This window comes from Elgaria multicarinata, chromosome 13, assembly GCF_023053635.1.
Source record: "Elgaria multicarinata webbii isolate HBS135686 ecotype San Diego chromosome 13, rElgMul1.1.pri, whole genome shotgun sequence".
In the NCBI taxonomy this organism is placed as follows: domain Eukaryota; kingdom Metazoa; phylum Chordata; class Lepidosauria; order Squamata; family Anguidae; genus Elgaria; species Elgaria multicarinata.
Genome location: NC_086183.1, coordinates 6,827,869 through 6,846,355, shown reverse-complemented (window position 1 = coordinate 6,846,355; position 18,487 = coordinate 6,827,869). Strand labels below are relative to the sequence as shown.

At 47.9% G+C, this 18,487-nt stretch overlaps 1 protein-coding gene across 2 annotated transcripts in view; it reads left to right on the top strand.

Moving 5' to 3' along the window:
* Positions 1 to 1,131: 1,131 nt before the first annotated feature.
* Positions 1,132 to 18,487, top strand: part of MAP7D1 (MAP7 domain containing 1) — a 79,787-nt gene continuing 62,431 nt past the window's right edge. Inside the window, exon 1 of one of the 2 annotated variants that reach the window (XM_063139931.1) lies at positions 1,132 to 1,425. In XM_063139931.1, coding sequence (XP_062996001.1) covers positions 1,368 to 1,425 — 58 coding nt within the window. In that variant the 5' untranslated portion in view covers positions 1,132 to 1,367. The remainder of the gene's footprint in view (positions 1,426 to 18,487) is intronic. The other variant, XM_063139932.1, reaches the window with a different exon arrangement.

Below are 18,487 nucleotides of genomic sequence, written 5' to 3'. Positions count from 1 at the left end.
TGTTTGTAAATTCATAGGAAAAGCAACGAAAGACGATTTCCTTCCCAAACAAAAGGCACTCTGCACAGTTCTCAGAGACATTGTACTCTTAGGTCTTTTTTTTAAAAAATGGGGAAGACACTCTGCACATGTTTAGAGGCACCTGACTCAAGTGGCCAGATCCTTTTGTGCATAACATTTGGCAACCCTACTTAGTTAACAGATTGGGATGGAGGGAGCAGGAGAAATGGAGACCGTATTGAAGACCTGAGATTGGGGGGGGGTGACCCTGAAAAAAGAGAAGACGTCCCTGGCCCCAATCCGATCCCTGCTAAAAATACTTAGTATTAGGATGGGTAGAAACAGGGATATGGGGTAACCCACCCCCATCCACCTAGCGAAGCCCACATCAAGCTTGGAAATCCCCCCCTCCGCAGGCTCGGTCATACAACCCCCCCCTTTTTTTCTTTTGCTAAATGAGTCACACTCTCAGCTGCTAGGCAAAGAATCCAACTTTCCCAACATAGTCTCAACATGTTCCCGGGCGCGACCAAGAGGCCGAAGCCACAGGGGGGGGGTGCGCGCGAGGTCCAAGCCGGACTTTCCCACCCTCCTTTTTCCAGCTTCGGTGTCTAGGAGCCCTGACCCATTTCCAAAAGGACTGCCCCACCTAACCCATCTTCCTTTCTAACCTGGTTAGATGGCGGCTTAGCGTGAGTGTCCATCAAGTCTACCCCGTCCCCCCCCTCCCTCTGGCCATGGTAGCTCCCAGCTTCAGAGGCCAGACCAGGCAGGGACTGTACAATAGTTGAGACTCTTTGCAATATCAGCTGCTACCGCAACTGGCCGAGGGAGGGGAATCCGTGCTAGGAAGGGGTGTTGTCGGTTTTTTAAAATTAAATAAAATATACATATTGCTTTGCTTCCAACTGGCCTTGCTGGAAAGTTTTTTCTCCCTCCCGGCTTCCAGATTCTAGCAGCACTGGGGGGAAACTACAAAGGATTTTTTTTTTAAGGGGGGGCATTTTACTCATTATTGTTGGCTTTTTATTTTTGAAATATCGTATTTGTGATCGTTGTTTTTTTTCCTTTCCTGGGGAGATTGCTCTCCATTTGAGCGATTTTTTTTTAAAAAAATCTGCCCCCACCCCCCCGGCCCGGTCTCCAACCTCCGGAAACTGTGATGAAAGCTGCAATCACGGAGGGATGAGAAAAGCGGAAGAACCTTGATTGATTTCTTCGAAAAAGAAAAAAAGATCGATTCGTTTTGATTTTATTTTTTTTAAATAAATAAAATAAACTAGAGGATCGCTGAGGGAGGAGAATTAATCCGAATCGAGAGGAAAGAAGGCGACCCCCACCCTCCCTCCTCCGAGAAAGAAGCCACCATGGAGAAGAGGGAAGAGGCCAGGATGGCGATGAAGCAACAGCCGGCTGAGAGCCGAGGTAAATATTTGCTCTTTGCGAAGGACTCCTTTTTTTAAGAGGATGATGATGTTGCAAATCTTTGAAGGGGGTGGGGGTGAGGGAGGAAGAGAGACTGCAGACTTTGTATCCATACCATTTCCCTCCAGATCTGGGAGTGGGGAGAAAAGAAGGGTGTTAGCCATTCCCTTATTCGCCCCCCCCCCCCAAAAGCAAAAAAGCAGTGAACTCATCGCCTGGCCATTGTGTGCGGTTCTTTGCATGAGTAGAAGGATGTGGCTGGAATTTGCAGGCTCTAAGTCAGGGACGGATGGATGTTTGCAATGGATGCGGAGTCCAACTTATCCCCCATGCTGCAAAGGAAGCATTTTTGGGGCGCGGAGGGGGGGGCGTTGTGTGTGTGTTGGGGGGGATGGTGGGAGAGGCCACGTCGATGGTTCTGTTTCCTTCCAGCCAAGGGCCCGGATCCTGAGCCCCCCCCGCCTTTCCGCTGCCCCACACCCCAGTGGCAGGGGGCGTCCGGCCTGCCAGGGATGTGGGGGGGGGCTTTATAAATAACCCTCTTCTCCCCAACCCAACCCAACCCCAGATTGGCATCTTTCGACAGCTGCTTTGGGGAGGCGACCGAGCCCTCTGGGTGGGTGGGGGGCTGGGGGGGAGAGAGAGACCACCTGCCCCTTTCTTCTGACCTTGGTGGGGGTGGGTCACCTCCTGGTGGGTCAGTGGGGGCAGTTGCTGTTGTAGGCAGGGGCCCAAGCTCAGCGCCGTTTGAAAAAGGCGTCCAGGATGGTGGTGGCCCTGGCTGGGGTGGCCTTCGGAGAAGAGGCTTTGTCGGCCTAGTTCCGCTCTTGCGCCTGCAGTTGGGGTTTCATGGGACGATGGAGTCGGAAGGGAAGGGGGTTGGGACCAGCCCCACAATAGGTCCAGCATCCCTGCCGCTTGGAGGGAAAAGGTTAGGGGCTGATCCGCCAGTTTCCTGGTCAATTTCCTGGCAATTTTTTTTTGGGGTGTGTGTGTGTGTGGGAGGGAATGTTTTCTCCTGAAGTTAGGAGATGGGATCCTTGCTCCTCTGCCAGTAAAGTTTGCCCTAATCTTCCGTCTTGCAAGTTGTGTGCGCTGTTTCTACCACTTGTCTCCCAGACACACATTCTCTGCCTGCCTACAAGGGTAGCATCCTGACTCCATTGTCTACTGGGGTTTAGTGGGGCATAATTTGAGGACCACATTTTGGCTTCCTTTGCCGAGATGTGGGGGCGGAAGATTTTCGCTTTGTGGATCTTGCTTTGGATTTGTGGTTTATTTTCTGTCCTGTTTGCTAAAGTCATGTGGGACGTTGGGCTTAAACTTTCTTTGAAAAACTCCCGGATTTATTTGGGTGTGGGTGTGAGTGGGTGAGAATGTCTTTATCCTGGGTTGTAGTCATTTAAGAGATGGCCGTTCTTTGGATTTCATGAAGGTCTGTGCCAGCCCTGGCATTTATTTTCAACGTCTCAGTGTTTGAAGTACTTCTCTTTGTTCTTCATTTATTGGTGGGTGTCAAACTCTTTCCTGCACTTCCTTAGGGCGCTACTGGAGGTCTGATTCTGCCATCCTTTACTCAAGAGTAGCCACCTCTGAAGTGGCTTTAAGCTTGATGTTGCTTTACAGATTGAGAGGAGCAAAAAAGAGGTGGGATTAAAAAATAAAAATCACTTGAGTGTAAAGGTGGGGTTGGAGATCCAGTTAAAAAGGGGGGGGGGATAGATTCCTGCCCTGCCCTTAAGCATCTTTTACTCTCCTAAAGTTGTTACTTTGAGGTAATTATCCACTGGAGGATCTGACCATGTGAACATGGCTTGGAAGTTAGAGGGGGTTGTTCCTTCCAGACCAGCCTTTCCCAACCTGGTGCTCTGCAGAGGCATTGGACTACAGACAGCTGGGGGATGATGGGAGCTGTAGTCCAATGCCTCTGCAGAGCACCAGGTTGAGAGCTGCTCAAAATCATGGAATCGGGAAAGAGTGGGTTAAGGAGGGAGAGCGGTGCTGGCATCCTGAGTCCCTCACAGCACGCCTGGGCTGCGGCCAACTCAGACCAGCCTGCGTGTTTTCTTTATTTTGGGGGTATTGGTGGCTCCTGCCAAATCACAATGACTTGAAGCACAGGGGAAAGAAACAGCAAGGAGAGGAGGGCTACTGAGCCTTCCTGACCATCACCCACCACCGCCATTTTTGGCACTGGCGTGTGTTTTATCAGAATGCACTGCAAGTTTTTTTTCGGGAGGTGTAGCAAAAAGCCTGGGCTTCTTGCTGCGTGGTCGGGCTGGGCCATAGAAATAAAGGGAGGAGAGTCCACAATCGAGGCAGAGAGTAAGTATGTAAACACACCGGAACCAGATTAGGCGTATGCACCTAGAGCCTAGAATCTAGACCAACAGGGCTTGTCTAGATGAGGGGGCATTTTTTTAAGGTTAGGAATCAGTTTTCCACGCTCCCTGTGGATTCATCAGCTTCTGCTTATAAGGGGGGGGGGGCAGAGGAAATGTCTGTATTAGAAATAAGTGGAATAACTTTCCTGCACTGAGCAGGGGGTTTGACCTGCTCAGCGCCTTCCAGCTCAACTAGTCTATGATCCTATTTTGTTATAATAATTATTTATTATTACATTTATATCCCATCTTTTTTCCTCTTGTATGGAACCCAAGGTGGCTTACATGGCCCTCCTCCTCTCCATGTTATCCTCATACAACGACCCTGTGAGGTAGATTAGGCTGAGAGTCAGTGACTGGCCCAAAGTCACCCAGTGAACTTCATGGCTGAGTGGGGACTAGAACCCGGATCTCCTTAGTCCCAGTCCCACACTCTAACCACGCTGGCACTGTAGAAGCCTCACTCACTCTACTGGGGACCAGACTGCACTGCATTGGGGGGTTTAAAAGGTTTGGAAATATCCAGGCAAAGGCCTGGAATATGGAGACCAGTCAATGAAGGCAGCTGGGGAAGTAGTTCTGAGGAACGCAACTAAGGGAAGCCGTGTGACCGGAGGCTCCCTTGTGCTAATTTGATTCTCTGTCAAGTGCCCTGTGAGGACTGCTATGCCCTTGGGGGGACCTCTGAGCCAGTTGCACCAGCGTTTGGCATTCCAAGCTGTGGGGTGGGTGACCTTTGCATCGGCACATTCTGGGCCTGAATATTGTGTGTGTGCGCACGAGGATACACATGCCATGTGGCACTTGCCACTATGGTACAGTTGGAGTTGTCTTGTGGAGTGTTTACAAGGAGTAGTACGTACGAAGCCACACTCATATCCCCTGGTGTGGAAATGGGGACGTATGACAAGAAGTCAAAGCACATCTCCGCAACTACAGTGCAGGAAATGGCTGGCTATGCATTGCGTAGCGCCTTTTAGCGTTCCTGCGCATGCGTAGAAAGCAAAGGGGTAAAGCATGAACCTGGAAGTATAACAGCTTTAGCATTTCATACTAGCAATAATTGAAAAAGAGTCCACGGGTGGCCCAAAAAATAGTGGAGAGGGTTTGCCAAGAGGGAGAGACCAGAAAAAGTGGACCATGCTTGGTGAATGAGGCGAGTTGGAGCGCATGAGTTCCCCCTTCTTTGGCAATGCAGATGTGGCCTCCCTACTTTGAGGGATAAGCTAAAAATACAAAGAACAAATGTGACAAAATGGGGGAAAGTTACACAGGAGGTGGGGTTGGCGGTGGAGGCAAAGCTGGGTTAGCGGCTGCACCAAAAATGAGGGCAAAAGTGGACACAAGTTTGCATATGTGAATATATAGCTGTATAGCTGCAAACTTAGAAATAATTTCTATAATTTAAATAGCAATGCAATCAGTCGTGGCCGGGTGGCTCCGATATCAGTGGGACGGCGAATCCGCTCCGGTTTCAGTCAGAACTCTAAAACAGCTACCCAAGGTGCTTTGTTCTAAGGTGCTTCACTCCTTGGATAAACCTGGAATGGATTCACCACCCCACTGACTTTGGAGCCACCAGCCTCTACAGAATCCAATACATGTCTCTCTAGTGGACAACCCTGTGACCTGTGTGCTTGCTCAGTCTCCTGTCCGGATGCTACCTGTGGATGGGTAACTTTAAGGCCTCTGCAGATCTCTCTTTTTATGGTTCTTTATCTGTAAACAGGACAGCCCTTCAAACAGAGGATGCCTTCAAAGTGAGGACTGTCCTCTGTAAAATAGGTCACATGGCCACCCTGTCTCAAAGTAGCCAGGCAGCCTCTGCACTAGGCGGAACCTATAGTTCTTTATCTGTAAACAGGACAGCCCTTCAAACAGAGGATGTCTTCAAAGTGAGGACTGTCCACTGTAAAATAGGTCACATGGCCACCCTGTCTCAAAGTAGCCAGGCAGCCTCTGCACTAGGCAGAACCTCTGGTCTGTCTCAGCTCTCCTCTGTCTGCCGTCCGGCGTCTCCCACTAATTGCAGGTTTGCCGCCTGTTGACGTCTCCCAGCTGGTTCCCTCAAACAGACACGTGCCTGCTTCAGGAACTGATCAATAGATAGCGGGCCGAACCAGGGATCAAATCCCTTCTTCAGCCTCAGCCTCAAAGACAAGCTGCATCTCTTGCTGTCAAAACTGAGCTCTGAGTAATTTCTCTCTAGCTGTTCCCCCACCACTACCTGAAGTATGAGTGAAACATCCAAGGTGTAAAGCACTTTCATTATTAGATTATCTTTCTAGGGTTCTCCTCATGAGGTCTCCAGGAGAGCAGGCTGCCTGCAGGCCGTTCCCAGAAATGACTCCAGTGGCCTGAGGGAGAGCAGTTTGCCTTTGCCTAGGGAGACAGGTGGGCATCACTGTAGGGGCCCAGGTATGGCCACTGTCCATCCCAATTGCCACGCCATCCCCCAAAAGAGCTAACCCAACTTGTGCTTCCCGATGGGATCTGGCTCAAGACCACAGTCAAATTATTTATTTATTTACAGGGTGGATAAAAATCAATGGTTTTTTTTAAAAAAATAATAATTAAAAAATCAGATTTTTAAAAATTTAAATCTGATTTTTTGATTTAAATTTGATTTTTTAAAAATAAAATGCTTTTTGAGGAAAATCTATCTAAAGATAGTTTTCTGTTTAAGATAAATTATAGTCCAAAGGTTATTCATCATGAAATAAGGACTAGTTTTTTATTATGTAGCATGAGGCTGTACATTCATGCAGTGTTTAAATTTTTTGGTAAATGAACTCCATTCATCCATTCACCGTGTCGTGCTCTTCCAGCGGTTTCTGTAAGATTATTGGGCAATTTTTCTATCTAGAAGATATTATCACAGCTGCTTGGTTTTACACTTCTGAAAACTGCGAATGTGTGTCTGCAGAGATCACAGTCCCGTTGTTCCTTTGCAAATCGATGTACACAGAATCAACCCCTTAAGTGCTAAATTTCAAAAAATTCATTGAATAGATTGTTGGGAGTGGAATAGAGCAGGGATTATGGCAATTGTAGTCTCCTCTTGGAGTAAACAACTGTGGACCAGATGGACAAAATGGTCTGAGTATAAAGCACCTTCCTGCCTTTTAAGTTGTCGTCATTATTATTATTTATTACATTTATATACCGCCCCATAGCCGAAGCTCTCTGGGTGGTTTACAGAGATTAAAACACTAAACGTTAAAAACCAATATACAAAATTTAAAACCATAGAAAGCATAAAAAGGTTAGATACAATATCTATTTAAAACAACTGTTGTGGGTCAGATAAAAATGAAAGGAGAAGGGGCTTGGAATATCACCGGGGGCAGGGGGCAGGGGGGGGTCACTGCAGCCTCCACCCTATCCCCACTCCCATTCTACTGCTGGAAGAGAAACAACCAGGCAACACACAGAGGCGGTGGCATTTGAACGCGAAGTGTTTGCATGTGGTTTGTGAGCTCCGCCCAGCAGCTCTGCCAGAACTGGCGTGGCCAGGCGTGGCTTTGTGGCCCCTGGTGTGCAATGGAGCAATACCAAGCACGTGGACAAACCCCTCCCACTCCTCTGTCCCTGTTGCAGAGAAGGCTGAGTCACCCCAAACCCGGGATTGCTGGCCTCTGACACAGCGTTAGATGGCTGCCTTTTTAATTTTTTATTCCACCTCCCCCCCACCCAATTGAGCGAGCAATTCAAAGCTCTGCACTTGCACTCTTCAGCTCGCTGTTTCTCAAGCAGGTGATACATTTTGAGCTTTCCATTGTTTTTGAAGCAGGACATTCCTTTCCTGTTGGGACGATCTCCTCCAGATGCAGAGCCACGGGCTGTGGCGGAATCTGTGCACCTAGCAGTGTCCCAGGGAGCAGGAAAATATTGATTACAATTAGGGTTGTACGGATTGTGTAAAATCCATTCGGTCTGCATCTTGCAGATTGTTGGGCGTTTTTTGTTCCATCGTTTGCTCAATAGTGCACTTTCTGAATTTGCGTGAATTCGCACTTGCACAAATTTGCGCATGCAAAAATGTGCAATTCCCCCCCCCCAATTCCACAAATCCCCCCCAATTCCACAAATCCCCCCAAATTTTGGTTGGTTCCTTTATATATGTGTATTTTTCTATTACTAAATTTGCGCATAATTCCAGAAAGTTAGAAAAATGGTTCTCAAGCCAGTGGAATCCACCCAACTGGGGGAAAGTGGGTCTGCTGCAGAATTCGCCAGTCCGATTCATAAAAATCTGAACTCATTCAATTCTGTTGTAGATTTGTCTGTTATCCTTCCCCACCTACAACCCAAATATTTCTCCCTCTTTGCGTGTGAGCCTTGCTTTCCCTTTTGGGGGTGCTCTCCTGAAGCTGCCCCAATCTTCTCTTTGGGAGGGAGGCAAGCAAAGAAGTAGCTGGTGCCCCGATGCTGGGTTCCTTGGTCTCTCCATGTTGTTTTGGCTCAGATACAGCAGCGCTATGACGGAGAATGTGTGATTGGGAGTGACAGGCCTGGCAGGGCATCTCAGGTTCCCTGACTGTCTTTCCTTCATGTATATTTCAACCAAAGAGTAAGCCAATGCCTGGCTCCTGCCCCAGAGCTGAAGTCTGCCATCCTGCTGTGCCAAGGCACAGGTACGGAATGGCTCCTGCCCTCTTCCATGTTGGGCCCTTGTCCCTTTCTTGATATATTTCCAGGGTATGTGTATGTGTTTGTGCATGCTCTCTCTCTCTCTCTCTCTCTCTCTCTCTCGCTCTCTCTAACACACACACACACACACTCCATCCACAATTGAGTTTTGAACAGGATTCCCTTAGGGTTCTCTTGTTCTTAAAAACCACTTTTCTTTCCGTAACTGCATTCTGCCCTCCTGCCTTCCTTCCACCCATAGCTCTCTTGAACGCTTGCTTGCAGAGAGGTGCTCTCAGCCGGAAACGTCCTTTTCTTGTGCATTTGTCTTGGAATTGAAATGGGGAGGGGGCCTAGGGGAGAGCTGTCCCCCCTCCCCCAACAGCCCATCTTGGAGGCATCTGAGTTGTGGATGTTGGTTCAGCACAGACAAAAGGAGGTATGTTTTCCACACGGCAAATAGATCTTGAGATGTGGCAATGGTGCCTAGGTTTGGTGGCTAATTGGACAAATTTCATGGAGAAAAAGATGCCGCTGCAAACTTGGGAAGCAGCCCTACACTGAGTCAGATCTTTGGTCCATCTAGCGCAGTATTGGTGACACTGACTGGCAGGTTTCAGGCAGGGTTTCCCCCCCAGCCTTACCTGGAGATGCCGGGGATTGAACCTGGGCTCTACCATTGAGCTTGGGCCTGTCCAATAAACAGCTAATAGCCATGATGGCAGAGTGAAGGGCTATGGTGGGAAAAGTAGAGCGCATGCTTTCGAATACTGAAGGTCCCGGTTGAATTCCTGGCATCTCCAGGTAGGGCTGGGAAAGACCCCAACCTGAGTTCCTGGAGAGCCACTGCTGGTTCACCCAGACAACACAGAGCTGGGTGGATGAGTGCTCTGACTCTGGTAAAAGACAGTTTCCTATGTTCCTCTCTACATGTTATCTGTGATAAGAAGGAAGAAGAAGCTGGGAAAGGCCGTTGTTTCTATGTCCTGTTTGTGAGTTTTAGGGGCACCTGGCTGCCTGCTGTCAGAGACAGGACGAGATGGAGCTTGGCCTGATCCAGTGTGGCAGTTCTTCTGTTCATTGAGTTCTTCTATGCAGGTGACTCCTCTGTTTCCTCCCTGCCGTATAGGACAAGCAAATGGAATTCCTTGGACAGATGGAGTGATGGCTTCCAACTTGGCTTAAAAAGGGGATTGGACAAATTCATGGAGGACGAGGCTGTCAGTGGCTACTAACCATGATGGCTGTCTATTTCCTCCAGTATCAGGGGGCTGAATGCCTGCGTACATGAGTTGCTGGGGAACACGAGCACTGCAGGCTGCTGCTGCTGCTGCATTCATGTCCTACTTGTGGGTTTCCCATGGGTATCTGGTTTTCCATGTTGGGGACTGAATGCTGGACTGGATAGACCTTCAGTCTGATCCAGCATGGCTCCTCTTATGTTCTTACTCATTCAGGCTTGCCAGATAATGTTTGGCTTGAATGCACCTTATTTTTGAAGTAATCTGATGTCCTGGCTCCTGCCTTACACACAGTCGCCAGTCAGTGAGGGAGAAGAATTGTTCCTTGCGCTCAGAAACTACGCACTGTTGTGCGTTGCAGTCCTTGAGGGGTTTGAAGTGACAAATGTTGTTTTATATATTTGACAGAGAACAAAGTAGTAGCTGGTGTTGATAAGGCCAAACGCTCTTTTAGACTTCTTCCTAGGTTCATCCGTGTCAGTTTTAATGATGAGAAATACGGATTATAGTATTTAAAATCCATGTACTGTAAAGAAGCGTCCTTTTTCATATGGGCCAACTCTTTTCCATCTTGGGTGATCAAACATTTTGCACTGCTTTGCGAAGGGTGAAAAAAATGTTGATGCCATTTGACTTGCTGTTTTGATTTGTGCCCTGGTTCTGACAGATCTTGAAACTTTGTAGCACAAAAGAAATATATTTGATGGTTAAACTTCATTGCTGGTTTCTGCTTTTGAACTATCTCAAGTATTGATTTCTTTGCTTTTTTTAAAAAAAAAACCAACTTATGGACTTTATAACAATCTATATCCTGGGCACCACACTTCAAGAAGGATGCAGACAAGCTGGAGCGTGTTCAGAGGAGGGCATCCAGGATGATCAGTGGTCTGGAAACAAAGCCCTATGGAGAGAGACTGAAAGAACTGGGCAGGTTTAGCCTGGAGAAGAGAAGATTGAGGGGAGACATGAGAGCACTCTTCAAATACTTAAAAGGTTGTCACACAGAGGAGGGCCAGGATCTCTTCTCGATCCTCCCAGAGTGCAGGACACGGAATAACGGGCTCCAGTTACAGGAAGCCGGATTCCGGCTGGACATCAGGAAAAACTTTCTGACTGTTAGAGCCGTATGACAATGGAACCAGTTACCTAGAGAGGTTGTGGGCTCTCCTACACTTCAAGAGGCAGCTGGACAACCATCTGTAAGGTGTGCTTTAAGGTGGATTCCTGCACTGAGCCGGGGGGGGGGGGTTGGACTTGATGGCCTTATAGACCCCTTAGAACTCTACTATTCTATGATTCTGTGATCCTGTTTCTGAACGGCATGTGGATGACTGGGAGTGGAAAGTGGAGGTTTGTTGCAGACGGGAGGAATTCTACCCTAGATGAGCCTTTGAATGTGTGTGGCCTGTTCAGACAACACGCTAAGCGATGGTTAGGCTGCAAACCCTTTTGCAGCCAAGGCTTAGTGACTGTGTTTAAGCCATGGTTATGTAGCCTCTATGGTTAGGAATAGTTCATGTGACACACTACATCAAGATTCACGCAACACGCTAAGCCATAACGTTTAGCTCAAAATGCTTAACCACCATGGCTTAGCATGTTGTCTGATCAGTGTGTGTGCGTGTGTGCCGTGGCCCCACTCACTGTTGGAATGCGGCTCATGGAAAGTTAGCCATGAGAAAATGCAGTCCTTGTGCTGAAAATGGTCCCCTTCTCCCCACGGCCTGGTGGATCACTTTGATTTCTAGCCTTTGGTTCTTCTCGTAGCTTTTTCTGCTTTGTTGTTGTTGTTATTATTATTATTATTATTATTTATATAGCACCATCAATGTACATGTTATGTTATGTTATGTTATGTTATGTTATGTTATGTTATGCCCGATACTTTTTTACCTCAGTGAAAATGAGAGCCAAGGCAGGATGGATATTAAGGCATTTAAAGGATATTGGCTAACATATTAAAACGGCAGAATACTGCCTCAACTCAAGGGTCATTTTGTACCTCTCCTGCCTGGATGTGAGGTTTGCTGACAACCACCCATCCCTCATTCGGCTTTTCTTCACTCCCACTCATGTTAAATATAAAGCATCCTTTTACTTCAGAATAATTCATCAGAAATAAGCACTACCCCTTGCATTGCTGTAGATCTAATCACAAACTTTAAAAAGAAAAGAAAAAGGTATCCCCACTTTTTTTGTGAATGCTGAATTAGGCAGTAGCTGGTTAATTTGTCCAGAATAGTAAAAAATGTGCTTTGACAGGACATGCACAGTAAATTACGTAGGTTCACATGTGCAGGCTAAACTCTAAATGGCTGCAGCATCAAGTGGTCTTTGGCTTGTGTGAAAAATAAATAGCAAATCAAACATCATGTACAAGACTCTCCTCCTGCCTCAGGTTACCTCAAGCACAATGCTCTTCAAGGGGGTCAGTTTGCACTTTAAGCTGCTAGTCCTCAAGGTTACATAGCATTAGATAAGCACAGCATTATGGGATGTTTTTTGTTGAAGTGAGATAATATATGCATTGAAGGCCAACATGGCCCTCTAGAATCCAGATAGAATCATAGAATAGTAGAGTTGGAAGGGGCCTCTAAGGCCATCAAGTCCAACCCTCTGCTCAATGCAAGAATCAACCTTAAAGCATCCCTGACAGATGGTTGTCCAGCTGCCTCTTGAATGCCTCTAGTGTGGGATAGACCACAACCTCCCTAGGTAACTGGTTCCATTGTCGTACTGCTCTAACAGTCAGGAAGTAACTTGAGCCCATTATTCCGTGTCCTGCACTCTGGGAGGATTGAGAAGAGATCCTGGCCCTCCTCTGTGTGACAAATTTCAAGTATTTGAAGAGTGCTCTCATGTCTCCCCTCAATCTCCTCTTCTCCAGGCTAAACATGCCCAGTTCTTTCAGTCTCTCCTCATAGGGCATTGTTTCCAGACCCCTGATCATCCTTGTTGGTTAGGTCATCTTCCAGTGATCCAACATCCTTCCTGAAACATGGTTCACAAAGTTAAACACTGATTGCGGGTGTGGCTGCAATCATATTACAAGCAAAGCCGGGAAGTTGCTTCCTGAATCTTGGAAACAATGCTTTGATTTTCTTGATTCGACTTGCATGAAACTATTTATTTATTTATTTTATTTTATTTGTTACATTTATATACCGCCCCATAGCCGAAGCTCTCTGGGTGGTTTACAAAAAACTAGAGGCAAGTTGTGGAAACTAATTTCCTGATTCCTTCTCAAGCCAACTGATTCTAGATGGATACCAGTGGTTCCCCCCCAGGGGGAAAAGACGGTTTAGGGGTTCATTCCCTCTTCCCATAAGGTCATGTATCCCAGCAGTAGTTCCACCTCATCTGGTGTGCTCTGAGAGGCTACATGCCCTGTTAAACATGCCAGTGCACAGAGACTTCCTGCAGATTAACTCTGCAAGTGTATCTTTTCACACCTGGCTGAGGACACCTGTCATTGTAATCGGACAGCCCTGCCTCCGGGGGAAGCACACAGAGCTTTGAAGGAGGAAAGCTAGCTCCGCTTGACTCATTCCCAGCTCAGGCTCTGGACTGCCACGCTGGGGACACCTTTCCCTTTGAGGTGTCCCCAGCTCGAATCCTGCCTCACCTAATGAACTGACCAGGTGGCAGGCCACTATAACTCAATCCGAGGGCAGAGTACATATTGCTTCAGCAGGCCTGGGTCTCAAGCCTCAGTTTGCAGAGAAAACGTGATAATTCGGAAGAAGGTGGAGTTTTCAGGCAAAACATGGCAGGCGGGAGGGGGTCTTAACCACCTGTCCCATAGCTGGGGTTATTTTCAGTCTCAGATGCCTTGTGGAGTGGGGAGAAGACCGAATTTGGGTGGGGGTGGGGCAACCAAACCGCCAGGGGAGTTTGCAGAGGGAAAGGAGCAAATAGGGAAAGGTTAAGCACACACCCCAGTTGCATTTCCTCTAAAAATGCCCCCTCCCAGTTTGCCACATGATCTTACACATTACTGATGTGTAATTCTGCCCTCTGCCATCCCACACTGAGAGCCAGTGTGGTGTAGTGGCTAGAGTGTTGGACTGGGAGCTGGGAGATCCGGGTTCTAGTCCCCACTCAGCCACAGAAGCTCACTGGGTGACTTTGGGCCCGTCACAGACTCGCAGCCCAACCTACCTCACAGGGTTGTTGTTGTTGTTGTGAGGATAAAATGGGGAGGAGGAGGATTATGTACGCCGCCTTGTGTTCCTTGGAGGAAAACAGGCGGGATAATAAGTGCAATGTGCCTTGCAGGGTTGTCGTAAGGAGGGCTGAGGTACTGCACGTGAGCGCACTCTTCTTCCGGCAGCTCTGCCATTTGCAGCTGAGCGGAGTATTTTCCCTTCTGTTCTCCAGCGTACTCCTCAGCTGGCCTTGTAAAACAGCCGCACACGTAGGCGAGTGCATTTGGTTTGTAGCCCCATATTGCAATAGAGAGGAAGGGGAGTCAGGCTAGCCAATATGGGGCAAGGTCACCGGGGCACTAAGTTAGCAAATTTTGGCTGTGAAAGTGAGACCCAAGAGGAGAGGCCGAAGGAGTGGGGCTTGTTTCGTCTGGAGACGTGGAGGCCCAGGGCCTTGTCCACAAGATAACAAATTTCTCGGATGTTGGGAAACTCTTTATTGAGATCCTTGAGAGAAGGGAGTCTCATGGCCATCTGAGAGGCTCGAAAGAGGACAGAAGATTAGCAAGAAGGTCACTCTAGAATAAATAGAGAGAACTCCAAAAGTAAGGGCCAACTAAGTATAACTCCAAATAAAGATTTACATTTATTTCAATTAATTTATTACATTTCTATCCCGCTTTTTTCCCTCTGGCGAGGAGCCCAAGATGGGTTACATGGTCCTCTTCTCCATTTTATCCTCACAACAACCCTGTGAGATAGGTTGGGCAGAGAGTGTGTGACTGGCTTTATGACTTAAGTGGGGACTAGATCCCAGATCTCCCCACTCCAACACTCTTAACTACTGCAGGCTCTCTTTTGGAGCTCTTTACGGAATGTCTTGCACAAAGATATCACCTAAGATAGGCTTCCCCAAGGTGGTACCCTCCATATGTATTGGACTACAGATTCCATCATCCCCAACCAGCATGGGCATGATATGGTGATGATATGGCTGGTGATGATATGAGCTGAAGTCTAATACATTTGGAGGGCACAAGCTTGAGGACCAGGGCTCAGTGGGTAGAGCACCTGCTTTGCCTGCAGAAGGTGTCAGGTTCAATCTCCAGCATCTCCAGGTAGGGAAGAAAAACTTCCTGCCTAAAACCCTGGAGAGCCACTGCTGCCAGTCCGTGTCGACAATACTAGGCTAGATGGATAAATGATCTGACTCAGTATAAGGCAGCCACCCTATGTTCCTGACATCAGAAGACCCCTGCTGGATCAGACCAGAGGTCCATTTGGGAGTCAGAAACCTTTGTGGATCTACTGCAAATCACCCAGAGATCTGCTAGGAGACCCCAACCTATCTCCTGCCTTCCCCATGGTCTAAAACTAATAATGCCCAAACATTGTAGCCTTTCTCCCTAAGGAAGAAGGTGCTGTACCCCTGTGATCCTTTCGGTTGCCCTGTGCAAGGTTTTATCTCGTGTCGTGATGCTCACAGCAAGATTTCTCTTGCTTTTTCTGCTCTTGCACATCATTCAAGAAAATTGTTCTCTAATTGTACACCCCGTTCTGTATTCCATGCTGTAAACAGCCATCCCATTCTCCCTTTCGCTGTGTGGAGGACAATGGAGAATGTTCTAGCAAACTATTTATGTCCTGCAGGAAAGGAATGGGTTTTTTCAGGTCCCAGAATGGTCATGCGTGTTCTATGCGTGTTCTCCTGCAATCCGGGAAATATTGTTCTAACTTCTGATAGCAATTAAAATTGAATTTAACACAACCCCTCCCCCCTTGAGAAGTGTGAACTTGATAATCTCAAGTGTTTCCAGAGAGTAGTTCCAGCAGCAAAGTGCAGATCCGTGGCCAGTTCAGATTTGACTGCCTTGTTTCGCGTGCCATAACTTTCCTCTGAATGTGTGAATTGACTCCGTTGAAAAGCGATGCGCTTCATCAAGCTGGTGTCCCCCGTATATTTTAGATTTCAATTCCCATCAACCCCAGCCAGTATGGCCAATGATCAGGACTGCTGGGAATCGTAGCCCATTTCAAAGACATTAACTCGGTTCGGGCAGGGCTGCTTTAGGTGAGATGAAAATCCTGTCTGTGGCTGTTTGATTTGTGATCGCTCATTCACATGTGCGAGTTGCCTTGAGATGGTACAGTGATGAGCAAGTATCTGTGAACAGGCCATAAGAACGTAGAGTAAGAAGTGCCCGGCCGGATCAGACAAGGTTTGCACATCATGTGAAGACAGTCTGCCAAAAAGCCACCACGGGTTGTTTGTTTGCATGCTAACCTGGCAGGCGAATGGGCTTGCCATGGTTTGTTTCACCCACCCTCTTTCCTCCAGCCAGCTCCGGCATGTATCCCAAGCAGATTTGCGGCAGAACTCGTATTTCTTCAGTTCCTACCTTGGTTTTTGCTGCTCTGGCCAGCTGGCTCTACAGCCGTTCCTGACAACCCACAACAAAGTTGGCCTGCCCTGTTCGGACAACACACCAAACTACCATGGGTATCAACAAACCTAAAACAAGTGATGGGTTCTCATGGAAAAACAAGCAACCCTGCAGAAACCACGTCAGGTTTACCCAACATGACAACCCAGTGTGGGTGATCAGCCATGGTGGGCTGTTGTGTTGTGCGAACTAGGTCAGTAGGTCCATCTAATACACTGTTCCCTACAGTGGCTGGACAGATGTTTCTGGGAAGTCACCAGCAAGCCCCTTACTGTTGCTTTTCTGTGGCAAAGGTATACTGCCTTTGAATCTGGGGGCTCCGTTTATCTATCATAGCTAATACCTTGAGTGATGTATCCTCCGTGAATTCGTCTAATCGACTTATGGGTTCTTTCGCATTGGCACAGATGGACCTGCATTCATTTGAAGATGTATCCAAATCTCATCCAGGGTTGCTGGGAGCTTGTCTGTTTCACTTTCAGATGTGCTTTCAGACAACCCCTGGAACTTAGCCAGCCAGCCGAAATATCTGCCTTGATAATCATAGGACTCATGATGATTGGAATTGGGCAGCCCAGTGGTAGAGCACGTGTAATGTAAATCTGCTCAGAGAGCTACAGCTATGAGGCGGTATAGAAATGTAATTAATAATAATAATAAATAATGTTTTGTGCACAGAAGTCCTCAGGTTCCCCTTGCCATCTTCAGGTAGGGCTAAGAAAGAACCCCATCTGCTAGTCAGTGTAGTGAGACTAGTGGTGTTCAGCTGGTGGGTCATGAACCAAAAGTGGGTTGCAAGATCTGTCCAGGTGAATTGCGGCAAAGCCGTTGCTATGATGTTGGGCGTGGAGAATAGTGAGCCCCGAGGTGGGTCTCAGGTCTGGATCAGTTGAAGACCATTGATGTAGACAACAAAGAGGTAGGTGAGCTTTCTCCAATGTGGTGCCCTTCAGATTTTTTGTACTAGAACTTGCATCAACCCTGACCATTGGCCATGCTGGCTGGGCCTGCTGAGAGTTGGAGCCCATTTGGAGGGCATCATGTTGGAAATGATTTAATTAGATGGGCCCATGGTCTGGCTCTGTAGAAAACAGCGTCCCATGGTCCAGCTTTATGTTGGTCCTGGGCCTTGAGGTTCATGTCTGAACAAACACAACCCCAGATGATTTAGGAACAGCTAATCTAGCCTTTGTGCCAAAAATGGAGTGTGACTTTTCTTCCAGTCTAGTACCTTTAAAGGCCTTGCCTGGAGACACACATGACGCTGATGCAAAGTTGGCAGAAAGGTGATGTCCGGGGTGCGACACCACTCCAAAGCTCAGCTGGAAATACTTATTAAAAACCTGTTCCCCACTTCCCTGAACTCTTCCTTTGTCCTCTTTTGTTTCTGTCCACCTGACCTCCTTGCTGCAATGCCAGTGCCATCTCCTGAGCCAAAGGAAACCCTGAAGCACCTTCAGGGTTGCTCCTCTGGGGTCCTTGAGACTGGGGGATGGTGGCTGCCCTGCCGTGGGATCACGTGGGAACATTGGATGCTGCCCTGAACTGACAACCGCTCTCCAAGGTTTCAGGCAAGGGTCTTTCCCCATCCTGCCTGGTGATTCCAAGGACGGAACCGGGGACCTTTTGCATGTCCAGCGTCATGTGCTCTGCTACTGAGCTACGGCCCTTGGCATGTCTTGAAGCATGGACTCAGTGGAGGCTGGTAGCTCCAGTGTCAGTGGGGTGGTGAATCTGTTTCGGGATTCAGTCAGAACTCTTAACTGTTTCACACCTTTGTGTAGCTCCAGTGGAGTTCTGACTGGTTTTGACTGAAACCTGGAGTGGATCCGTCGCTCCACTGACATCCGGACTCCACTATAGGGACTCCATTTCTAGTGGCATCAGACCCCCTCACCCCTATTTATGTTGTTCTGTGCCAACAAGAGATGCTGTGGTAGGGAGGTGTGACTATCCCAACCTTAAATCGTCAGGAGATGGGGAGGGGCCGTAGCTCAGTGGAAGTGCTCATCTCCATGGGCTGTGGTCCCTCCACGTGACCCCTTCAACTGACCCACTCTGGTCTATTCTTCCAAAGAGGCTTACATAGGAATATCGAAAGCTGCCTTATCCTGCATCAGGCCATTGGTCTAGCCCAGTATTCTCAACACTGGACTGTTTTGCCTGTAATGCAAACCCATGGCTTACTTAAACCATGTCCTACCCAAGGTTTG